At 44.3% G+C, this 11,670-nt stretch overlaps 4 protein-coding genes across 4 annotated transcripts; 1 reads left to right on the forward strand and 3 right to left on the reverse strand.

Moving 5' to 3' along the window:
• Position 1: 1 nt before the first annotated feature.
• Positions 2–3,778, forward strand: BYT42DRAFT_648548 (uncharacterized protein; the record flags this gene model as incomplete). Its single annotated transcript, XM_051572740.1, has 7 exons — positions 2–265; positions 333–442; positions 509–1,189; positions 1,250–2,960; positions 3,018–3,437; positions 3,506–3,727; positions 3,767–3,778. 7 exons carry the CDS (start codon positions 2–4, stop codon positions 3,776–3,778), a joined length of 3,420 nt encoding a protein of 1,139 aa, XP_051419039.1.
• Positions 3,779–3,789: 11 nt separating this feature from the next.
• BYT42DRAFT_129362 (uncharacterized protein) lies at positions 3,790–7,464 on the reverse strand. The gene is made up of 13 exons (XM_051562186.1): positions 7,204–7,464; positions 7,066–7,129; positions 6,890–6,991; positions 6,619–6,791; positions 6,315–6,528; positions 6,155–6,253; positions 6,023–6,082; positions 5,829–5,952; positions 5,583–5,761; positions 5,454–5,500; positions 5,110–5,385; positions 4,980–5,038; positions 3,790–4,909 (listed from the first exon to the last, which is right to left on the reverse strand). The coding sequence occupies exons 1-13, from the start codon at positions 7,332–7,334 to the stop codon at positions 4,029–4,031; spliced, it is 2,409 nt and encodes an 802-aa protein (XP_051419040.1). The 5' UTR covers positions 7,335–7,464; the 3' UTR covers positions 3,790–4,028.
• Positions 7,465–7,498: 34 nt separating this feature from the next.
• BYT42DRAFT_648550 (major facilitator superfamily domain-containing protein) lies at positions 7,499–9,722 on the reverse strand. The gene is made up of 7 exons (XM_051572741.1): positions 9,395–9,722; positions 9,320–9,335; positions 9,112–9,208; positions 8,877–9,056; positions 8,464–8,801; positions 8,266–8,388; positions 7,499–8,179 (listed from the first exon to the last, which is right to left on the reverse strand). Exons 1-7 carry the CDS (start codon positions 9,627–9,629, stop codon positions 7,534–7,536), a joined length of 1,635 nt encoding a protein of 544 aa, XP_051419041.1. The 5' UTR covers positions 9,630–9,722; the 3' UTR covers positions 7,499–7,533.
• A 155-nt stretch (positions 9,723–9,877) lies between these two features.
• Positions 9,878–11,372, reverse strand: BYT42DRAFT_586585 (S-adenosyl-L-methionine-dependent methyltransferase). Its single transcript, XM_051570079.1, has 3 exons — positions 10,801–11,372; positions 10,311–10,711; positions 9,878–10,237 (listed from the first exon to the last, which is right to left on the reverse strand). Exons 1-3 carry the CDS (start codon positions 11,283–11,285, stop codon positions 9,894–9,896), a joined length of 1,230 nt encoding a protein of 409 aa, XP_051419042.1. The 5' UTR covers positions 11,286–11,372; the 3' UTR covers positions 9,878–9,893.
• Positions 11,373–11,670: the final 298 nt, after the last annotated feature.

Genomic DNA, 11,670 nt, shown 5'->3' on the forward strand with positions numbered 1-11,670 from the left:
AATGGGAGTTCAAGGTTTATGGTCTTTACTGGAGCCTTCTGCCCGCCCCGTTCAATTAGAGTCGCTGCGTAATCGCAAATTAGCAGTCGATGCCAGTATATGGATTCACCAATTTATGCGCACTATGCGTGACAAGGAGGGCAATGCTCTGCGAAATGGGCATCTTCTCGGCTTCTTCCGCCGTCTGTGCAAACTTCTTTTCTACAACATTAAACCTGTGTTTGTTTTTGACGGTGGTGCCCCTGTTTTGAAGCGTTCAACCATTGTAAGATTTGGCTCGTAATTGACATTAGGGGTCTTCCTTGGCAAAGACTAATACGTTTATGAGTTAGCGAGATCGCCGACGACGAAGGGAAGGAATGGTGACGAATTTGAAAAGGACTGCGGAAAAGATATTGAGCGCTCAAGTAAAATCCCGAGTACTTATGGAAGAGGAACGAAGGTGGGTCCATGGTTCCTTGATCGAAGCTGTATGCTTTCTTTCCCAACTGATATAAGCGTATGTTAGGCGAGAAGGCGCAGCTGGGGACAGTGTGAAAGAGGAGAATTATGTGTACTTTGACGAGTTGGAAAAATCGGCGGCTGTTGAAGAATTACGGCAAAGACGGAAACGTGATCAGTACGAGTTACCCACTATCCCAGAAACCAGTGTGTCGGCTGGCGTTGATCCTCGTTTGGCGACGAAAGAGGAATTGAAAGAATTTGTCGAAGAGTTCAAACCCGAGGATTTGGATATGGATTCGGAGACGTTCCAGGCCTTGCCGCCAGAGATCCAGTATGAGGTGATTCAGGATATCAAACTTAAATCAAGGCAGACTTCCTGGAAGCGCCTGGATGAAATGGTCAGAAATTCAAAGAATGCTTTGGATTTCTCCAAACAACAAATTAAACAACTTGCTTATCGAAATGAGATGACGCAACGTTTACTGAAGATGAACGAAGTCGCCAGCAAAAGCGATTACCGGTCTGCTGTTCCAAGCCGTATTGCCAGCGAACGTGGCCGAGAGTATATTCTAGTAAAAAACGAAAACATCGATCAAGGCCTCGGCTGGCGCTTACCAGGTCTGAGCACAGCTGATAAGAACCAGGTGACCGATCAAACCACAAAGTCGAGTACAAATGTTGTGAAAGATGTGATGCCAGAGCCAGAATCACTGGAAACAGGGACTTCTCAAGGGTCACTCTCAAGGTAAGCCATAGTGCAGCCTCTTTCTTTTCAAGCGACCCCTATTGATTTCACACATAATAGTCAATCAGGTGATAAGGTCAAAGATGCTATTGCGGCCAATCCGGCATTAGCTGCATTATTTGCTGACCTTAGCAGCGAAGAAGAAGAGGAAGACGAAACCGGGCAACCAATCCAAGAACAAAGCAATGATCTGAACGAACAAGCGATGGCTATCAAAGACGAGTTCGTGCCGGAGCAGCGTCTGATGAACGATGAAACGATGAATGAGGAACCGCTATTCATGGATTCACATAAAGACGTGCTTATGCAAGGCAGTTCGACAGTAGAGCCAGCCATCGCTAGTGGCTCGTACAGTTCCAGCAATGACGTAAAATTACTGGATGATATGCGTGCCTACGTTCACGACGAAGAGGCTATCGACGACGTTATCTCAAAGATATATGGGTACGAAGAACAACAGCATCACGATCAGCCGACTTCGCCTGTTGTTTCTCCGTCACATGAACTGAATGATTTGGCGTTAGATCCTCAGGATTATCATCAGCTGTGGCTTTCTCGAGTTCCGGATGCGTTTGTCTACCTCCATTCATTCAACGACGAGTACAAAAAGATCATCTACGATGCAATCTTTGAGAAATCGCCAGAAGTTCTTCGAGCAGATATCAAATCCTTGGGAAAAGCAAGTGCCTATGATGAATTAACGCAAGAGTCCTTGGCATTTCGACAACGGTTTTTAGAAACCACATACCAGTGGAAATCAAGACAACTTGCTTTGGACAATGCAACGAATGAAGAACTGCCTCCCACAAAAGTCGATACCCAGCAGGAAGCCTTGATTCTCGATGATGATGAGGAAGAGGAAGGTATGCAATTTCAATTCATGGAAACGGCTCCAGTATCCCAGCAGGAAAATGCAGTACCAGAAGACGTTCCCAAAGATCCAAAAATCGATATTACGCAATCGACGCTTTCCTGGGCCACTGCATCGCAATCCTCTCAACCCTCGAACTTTCAGGCGGACGAGGAATCGGCGAAAATGGATACATCTTTGCCGAAACCGGATAGCCATGGGTTAGTGTCGGGATCTCAAGGTACCGAGCAATCCCTTTCTTCTGGAATGGAGATGGAAATGGAAAACGAACCTGCATCGCCAATTATCAGCAAAGTCAATCAAAACGTAAAAGACGACCCGGTGCCGACAAGCAACAATGTTGCCGAATCGATTACAGAAGAGGAGCCTGAATTGACAGATAAAGGCAAAATCGGATTGAATATAAAAGACGAGCCGGTCTCGACAAGCAACGACAATGCCGAACTGGCAGGCAAAGGCCAAGTCGAATGGAACGTAAGAGAAGAGGCGGTACCGACAGGCAACAGCGACGCCGAATTGAATGTGGAAGACGAGCCAGTGGATATGTTGCATCAAACTACGGCTGAGAATCGGGTGTTTGATGTGCCATCGCGAGATCCGACGCCCGCAGAGGTTCTTTCAAATGAAAATGAGGCGCAAACCTACGTTCAGAGTGTGGAGAACCAAATTGAGGAACAAGAGGTAGCTGAACCTCAAGGGTATAATTCCGATGAAGAAGTGTTGCATGATGTAGCAGGGGAAGAAAACGAGTATGCCCGCTTCATCTCCTCCATTGCCGATAAAGACATCCAGAGTGTTCGCGAAGAATTGTACCGTGATATGAAAGAACTGAACAAACAGCAACGAAAGGAAATGGGCAATACCGACGATATCACTCAGCAAATGGTTCAAGATATTCAGGTAACCATTATAATTTTTAATAACAAGTCTTTTTTTGACTGATCATTTTGTCAACAGGAACTCTTGCGACTGTTTGGTATTCCCTACATGATATCACCCATGGAAGCTGAAGCTCAGTGTGCGGAGTTGCTCCGATTGTCGTTGATCGAAGGAGTGGTCACTGATGATTCCGATGTATTTCTCTTTGGCGCTTCTCGCGTCTACAAAAACATGTTTAATCAGCAGAAATACGTGGAATGTTACGTTGCACAGGACGTGGAACGGGAAATGCAATTGGACCGAAAGAAGTTGATTCAATTGGCCTTTTTACTCGGCAGCGATTACACAGATGGAATTCCCGGCGTCGGTCCGGTAGCTGCCATGGAGATCCTCGACGAATTTCACGATCCCAACGACGACAAGCTGGAAGCCCCACTTGAAAAATTTCGCGCTTGGTACGAAAGTAAAGAAGACCACACAGATTTTCAGCGTCGATTTGTAAGTGAAGTAATTTTTTGTTTGCCTCGCACTCTTTTTATCTGATTCGCCATTTGATTTTGTCTTAGCGAAAACGACACAAGGATCTGGAAATTCCAGAAGACTTTCCCAGCCCTCTTGTCAAAGAAGCGTACTATCACCCCATGGTTGATTCATCAGGCGAACCGTTTGAATGGGGTGCACCGCAACTGGATATGCTTAGAATATTTCTCATGGAGGCATTTACCTGGTCAGAGAAAAAAGCTGATGAAGTCCTGCTTCCTGTCATCCAAGAAATGAACAAGCGAGCGGTAAGTGATGGCAATAGATTTTTTCATCCAAAGCAACAGCTTGCTCACTGATATCCAACGATATCTAGACGGTGGGTCATCAATCGAATATTGCTTCCTATTTTGATCCCTCGGCTGGCACCTCGGCCGCATTCACTCCCCATAAACGAAAAGCCCATTCCAGCAAACGGGTGCAAAAAATTGTCAATCGATGGCAAAACGAAAAGAACGCGCAACCCGAAAAAGAGGCCGACAAGGATGGGAAGGAAAAGCAGATTAAGCGGAAACGAACCCGCCGTGTGTAATATATTAAATGTTTTTTTTAAGTAGAGGGAGTAGAAGATGAGGGAATGGAAGAAGTAGACTCTTTGTACATAGATGATGGACCGGCCGCCGGTGGACGCCAACCGATCCAGTATTTCACTTTTTGCCAATAATGATTAAAGTAATTACCGAGAAGCAGCATGGTAGTGATGGATTGTTGAGAATCATCCATCTTCTGTTCGAGAAGGTCGACTTTGCCGTAGAAAGCACATACATTGTCTTCAATATCTTTCAAATAATCATTCAACACATTGAGTTCATAATGTAACTTGGCGCTTTCATCTTCCACTTCTTTTAACCGTCGTTCCGTTTCATGCTGTTCTTCAATCACTTGTTTCGCGCCATGCTGTATTTGTTCAAATTCTTTAAATCGCCGCAGATACGTGGCCCGCAGTCGGTTAGCGATGACTTCATATATGTGAGTGGTTTTTTGCAGATTAATATAGGTTGCTTTAAGGGACATGTGTTGTCGTCGTAGTTTTTCATAAATGATATAGGTGCGTACGTCCATGTGAGCGGATGGCCGTTGGGATGCCTGAGATGGGGTATCATTGAGCGTGCGGTCGACGGCTGTGGCCATGACCGCCACAGAGTTGGCTCGTTGGATCTCGGCTCGTCGCAGATAGCCTTTCTTTGCCGGTTTACAATGAAACACATGGGTTTTATCGTACTTGTAAGCGACGGCACTATCGGACATGGAGCGCGTGTGTTTCGTGGACGGATAAGGTTTTTCAATTTTCGTGAAATCGCGTGTATCCACATCGGCCGAGGCAATAAGTGGTGATGGATGGGACGATGACGGGGATGATGCACAGCTAGAAGGGGATTCTCTCTCCCTGACGGTTGGCGGGCTTGTGTCTTTGTTTGATGGGGAAGTGTCTGCAACAATATTCGGATATATCAGATAACAAAACTCCAACTAGTGACCATTCAATCGATCAATCCTTACCCGAGTCTATGTTCTCAGTTAAAATGAAAGGGGTTCGTATATCAGGTTCGGATCTATAGCTGCGAGTCATATAGAAATGAGAAAACTTTGGACGTCTGAAAAAGAGAAAGTCAAAGGATCGCAAATCTACCTGTCACTGTGCAGATCGTCATCCGATGATATTTGCGTTTCGAAAGCGAGAGGTGATGGTTTTCGTGCCAATGTGTGCCTATTGACGGTGGGCACGGTGTCTTGTGACTGGGCACGGGGTGATGATGATGAGGTGACAGAGGGGTAGGTCGGTGAAGATTTGGTATGCATTACTTCAGCAGGTCGGGTGGGAGACAAACTTTTTGTTGGTGACACGATATTTGAGCGTTCTTGTTTGGCATGACGATGATCCGAGGTAGAGATCCATGGCAACGATCTGAATAAGAAAAAAAGAATAAGCAAAAATCGAATATTTAATGACAGATGTCAATGCTGAAATCCTACCCGGCCACCTTGGACAGTATTTCGGCAGCAGCACCACTGGTTCGTGTCTAAAATAAAATAAAAATTAATATCCAATAAACATCCATCCAGTCTCGAAAAAATTAGAAGTAAAAAAACTTGCAAGCCTACCGTTCTAGCAGAAACACCTTTGATCATGTGTAGTAGTTCATGCTGTTGTTTTTCTGAGTCATTGCCCAAACCACCCTTTAGCTTTGGACGCCATATCGCTCTTAAGCTTTCAATGGTTGCGTGATCTCGAAACACCTCGGGTTCCGAAGCTTCATTGAACAGAGGCGAGTTATGAACTCCTACACACATACATACAACCAGTTTAGTTCGAGAGGCTTGCAACCAATAAAATTCATCAGGCATTACCAGAGATATCGTCGAGTTTGGACTTGATGACATTGCGAACTTTTAGCTGTCCAACGCTGTATTCATTCAGCTTTCGCAATGTCTCCAAATCAATCAACTTGGTGCGTTTTAGATTCTTCACGCGCTGTGAATGTATCATAAAGTTAGATTAGCTGTCACTGACTAAATAGGGACGTGAAGAGCAAGATATATACCTGATATTCTTCAATGTCATATCGAAATAATTCGTAATCAGCGAATGGATCCTTGATGGTCTGTCGTGGAAATAAAAAAAAAAGTTAGCTTTTGTTCACTAAACAAAGCCCACGCCACAATTATTCGCTTACGGTAAAGTTGTATGCTTGAAGTTTGTTCCTGCAAACAATAAGCTTGGTGATCAATGCGGTCAATAAATGGGGTTCCATCCAGGGCTCTTTCAATTGGTACTAAAAGCGGGCATGAGAATCATTGGAAGATGAATTCGGCATAGAAACCATCCAATTTTACCTCTGGTGATTTATGTGGGTTATAATGTGTGTAGAATTTCCAAAATGCGGCCATGGTTTCGTTGCATAAAAGACCGTCAATGTAATCCTTTTTCAATAGATTGAAAAGGTAAAGCGCCACTTGAGCCAGGATGACCAATTTAATAACGGCTTCTTCAAAGTGAACAGCATCGGCAATCTTATAAATGGAACGGAACTTTTCTTCAGACGCGGGACTGGGGAAAAAAAAATTGGAAAACCATGATTCATTATTTGTCAACGGATCATTGCATGCACGGTTGTTTTGATCTCATCCCCACACTTACTTTGGCTTGCGAAGATTCAGTGCACTGCGACCTGTACAATTCGATCGTCGCAAATTGATATTGACATAGGCCTGGCTAATCCATTTATCATAGTCGCCATCGGGTACCACGACCATATCCATATCGTAAGGTAACTCACTAGGATCCATCAACATGATTTTTCCTAGCGGAGTCTAAGAGTCCAAAGCACGCGAGAATTGCCATTTTAGTGATCTTGTCGTGGACGGTTTCACACACCTGCTATTGCAGGAGACACAAAAGCCATGCTTACGGTTTTGAGCTTCATTGGTGTGGTTGTTTTGAAAAAAGTACTCAATTCGGGACGTGGATGCTGCAAATCTGCTGTGGAGATGGCGATGACGCACACTTTGATCTTTTTTGTTTAAACAGTGGCGGCATTAATAATCCATGTCGGTAGCATAAAACGAACTTCATTCATTGCATTACTCTGTGAGACTGGTTGCCCGTAAACACCTTGACCGTATTGGAAGCCTTGTTTCGATCGCAAACCCTACAACAAACGATCGCAATGAATTATAAGCGTGCGTTCGTGGCAGAGAAAAAAAGGTGACAACTAGGACTCACCATTGCTCGACAATATAAGTTTGATAACCGGTTAATTCTGCATCTTCTTCTATAACGCCCAAGCCACATGAAGCGGCTACTTGAAGCGCTCGTTTCCGCTCAACAAAGACATACTTTGTTATATCTGCCATAAAATAGTCAGCAGGGAAAAAAGTAAGAAGGAAAATGACTGAGTACAGAATAGACCGACAGAGCCAAAAAGCGGGGAAAACGGATGTCTACAATCCAACTGTGACTTCGGATCCATTTTGGAAAAAACCCACATCTCAAATTTTTTCGATGGAACAGAATAAAATAAAAAATAAATGATACGTGTTTATTTTTTTTGGACTATTGCTTGACTCGGATCAGGTATCGACTAAATCCTGCGGCAACCAAGGCCATTAACCCACCAAAGGCTAACACAGGCGTGACGCTGGACATGCTGCTATCGTTATCGTCCTTGATAGCGTCCGTGGCCGCAAAGATAAACGCGGCAATAATAGCTACAGCAAACTGAGGGAATACAATGTACATGTTGTGAACGCCGAGAATCATGCCGGCGTCAAATTCTTCTTGCTGATCTTCCAGTCTAGCAGCGGAAGACGAGGATGCTTCATGGCCGATTTGTCGTCGTTCATCTTCGAAGCTGACAAACTCGCCCACCAAGGAGAACGGGATCCACAGCACAATGGCCCACGGGATGCCCATGACGGTCAAGATGAAAGTCGCGGCGGTCACGGATCGAATGAAATAAGTGGATAGTAATGATGCAGCGACAATAAGATGAGATGCAGTGTAGACGTTGGTCAGAGAGAATAGCTTGATTTTCTCGAATCGGATCACGATGGCTGGAATTACTAGACCGGCGACCACGGACATGATGGAATAGCACAACAAGGCAAAAGACCCTGCACGCGTACCGTCGGCCCAATTGCCTTGATCGGCTTGATTGGATGGATGCGAAGCAAAGTAAATGTCGGACACCCATTGCGTACTATTAATGAACATGTGCACCAACAGCCCCAATTCAATACACGGTCATCTCTTCAATATCAATTCATCGTTTTCTTTTGGTTTTACCTGTAGAACAAGAATGGGAACCAACCCATCCAAGCAAAAAACTGGGTATTACAAAGAGTCTGGATCGGCTTGGGTAAGAATCGAAACGCGCGCCAAATATAAACAAAGGTATGATACCACGGCCTATACAAAACATCGATGGGAGTGAGTCCGTGAACTACTCGAAAAAGTAGTAATGTATGGGAAAAAAAGACTTACAGATTGTCCTTTTCTTCTCTGTCAAGTTTCTTCTCTTTGGTGACAATGCATGTAATGGTGATGGTGATAACAAAAACAAGGATGGCCATGATGCAAAAGATCTTGATCTGGGTATCGCCTAGCCACGGAAAGTATTTCACAAGATCCAAAAATCCCACAAAGTAGCCAATCACCATGGCGCAATTACTCATGCGAGCGCTCCAAGCATTAGCGTAATCTTGTTGCCATAACGGAGGGATATCGAGAATTAAAGCTCGGCAGATCGCCTGCACAGCATTGAGGGTGAAATCGAGAAAGTAAAACGAAGCTACCGCCACCAAAATCGCATTGGTATGTTTCTACGCATGAAACCATCAGACCAATAGCAAAGCAGACTTTTTTATATGAGGGGATGGTGGAGTAACGTTGCTTACAGCGTAACGAAGGGCATCGGGATCATCGTCAGATACCGTTAGATGGGCAATCGTATTTCCGATTTCTCTTGCATAGGCAACGCCAATCATGGATAAGCAGGTTAATGCGCCAGCGACTACCATAAAAGGTCGACGTTTGCCAAAGCGAGACGTACATTTATCACTGAATGCGCCGATCAACTATGGTTCCCATCGTTAACACTTTTGAAAAATCAACCTCGATCATTTTACTTACCGGCTGCACGAGCAGTCCCGATAAAGGACCGGCCAACCACACCAGCGCCGTCAATTCTTTCGACAGATTTAGTGATAAAAGATAAGGCGTACCGTACCTACAAGACAAGAAAGAAAGAAAAAGGAACCACGATAAAACAGGTTATTTTGGAAAGAACTTGATTAGCTATACGATTTCCATCTTTTTGACCAGATGACGATGATCCTACGATAACTCCACGGTCCCTAAGGCAACATGATGTCAAAAATACGCGAATATTCTAGCCGGAGTTCCAAAGACGTACATGTAAACTGAACACCGGCCATGCATACGGTTAACGCCAGGATTTTGGCAAAACTAAGGCCTGGATCGGTCGTCGGTACAGGATCGAAGGGTTTGACATAGGTCATGGATCGTCCCGCACTGTTATAAGTAGAGGCCTCAAAAGACGACCGACGCCGGTGCGCTTTTGGACGGCTCAAAGGAGGCTTTTTATTCGCATGCTCCAAGAGAGGCGTCTTTTGATGAGGCTCACTCATTTAATCGCAATAGATAAGAATAGAATAATAAAGAAGTAACGCAAAAAAGCAAAAAGAGTTTGGCAAAGAGGAAAAGAAGAAGCGAAAAAAAAAGTTTGACTGGGGAAGTAAAATAAAAAAAAAAGATGAAACCTTCGTTTATGCCTGGTGGAGAAAAAGGCAATCGGTGAGACTGCTTTTTTCTTCTTTCCATTTCATATGACCTCCACATCTTTGGGTCTTGCTTGAATTTCGATCGGTGAAATGAGGGGGAGGATATTTGATTTATTGAGGTTCGAATGATTCATTATTAGGTTTTTGTAGACTGATAAAATGAAAATTACTATAACTATGATACTGTTCTACTTCGTATGACATTTTGTTGACCGCTGCTTCAAAGGCATGACGGGATTTTTCCGGTCGATCGTAGTGTCTTGCTATGGCAGGTTGAGACTTTCTTAACACGTGGACCATATCGTCGCGAAACATCACGCCTAATCGACCGCCCCACACACCAATGGGTAAAGAATGGTATTTTTCTTGATAGTTGTGAGCGTCTTCAGGTACGATTTCCGCCAATTGTCTCGCTAGCAACGGTTTGAATCCTTGACTATTAGCCATATCAATCACTACAGATAATCAATTTGGTCATATTACATTGTCAATGCTACAGTTTTTTTTTAGTCATTCAATGCTACTTACATTCATAATTCAGTTCGGCCGTGACAGGCCCAGTAGAGTAGATCATCATATCGCCTTCCATGATGCCAAGGTAGCCCCCAGGTTTCAGGATCCGCCAGCAGTCCTTGATGACCTGTCGATATTGTTCAAAAGTAAAAGCCAACACCATGAATCGAATGTGAATAAAGTCAAAACTTGCATCGTGGAATCGTTGTAGTCCTCGAAGCACATTGAACAAAAAGAGTTTGCAGTTGGCCGGGATACTGTTGGGTTCGGGAAATACCATGTCGCAGTCAACGCCGACCACTTCAATTTGGGGATATTGTTGAGCGATCTCGACGCACCAAGATCCGGGACCGCAGCCTACATCGAGAATTCGTCCCTCTTTCATGCTTTTGAAATTAATTGGTAGTACAAACTCACTACAGGGTTGCACTTCGTCAGTCATTTGGGCGTTTTTCCTATTTCTTTTTTTACTTTTTTTTCCCTCAGTGCGGGTTGGTCAACGTGCCTGTCAAACGCCAGTTTCACCAGATCATTTTTCAGTTGAAGTCGCTCGATTTCTTCTTCATCGTTTTCAAACAGACAGATCGGTTGATCGATACGAGCAAATGGATGAATGGTGGCGGATGAAAAATAATCGGTGGTGGATTCCGGTTGCAGTTGGCTGGCCGGTGGTGATACCATGCCGTGATCGTTTATGCATTCGCGATGGGGCGACAAGTCGACGGCGGTGTGGGATCGTTTGACATTATGTCGTTTGGCCTTTGATATAATGGAGGCAATGGTAGACGACTTGTTCCGAGCTGATGAAGCTGTGGTTGAATGTGGAACCTCCAATGGTTCACCCAGCGATTGCGACCGTGGTTTGGGTATGTAGGGTTCACGAACAGGGGAAGGTGGCGCCGATGTAAAGAATGAAAAGATACTGGGCGTCGACAGCTTGGACTGCCTTCGTTGTTTACGAAGGTGGGAATTCGTGTTGGATTGCCGCATGAGAAGGAAAACCTGCACCGTCTAGGCGAAGGACCAGCTCATGCCATATTTTTTTTTGATTCAGCGATAAAAAAAAAAAAAAAAAAAATTACAGAAGCGTGCTTTCATGCGGACTATCAAAATCACACCATAGTCCATAAAAGCGTCACGGGTCCAAACCCGAGGGTTTTGTGCTCGCCGCATTATCCTCTTTTGCATAGTCGCTGAGTTTTGCGATAACCAACTATAATAGTAGCGGAATATAACTTATTATTGTCATAGCTATTCATTTCATGGTAACGTATAAGTTGAAAAAATATAAGTTTGGGTTATTTCATTTAACTGATCATTTTCGCTGAAACATATTGGATTGCCTTCAATGGACATGTATGGACAAAAGATCGTC

This window comes from Radiomyces spectabilis, assembly GCF_025331425.1.
Source record: "Radiomyces spectabilis strain NRRL 2753 chromosome Unknown BYT42scaffold_15, whole genome shotgun sequence".
NCBI lineage: Eukaryota > Fungi > Mucoromycota > Mucoromycetes > Mucorales > Radiomycetaceae > Radiomyces > Radiomyces spectabilis.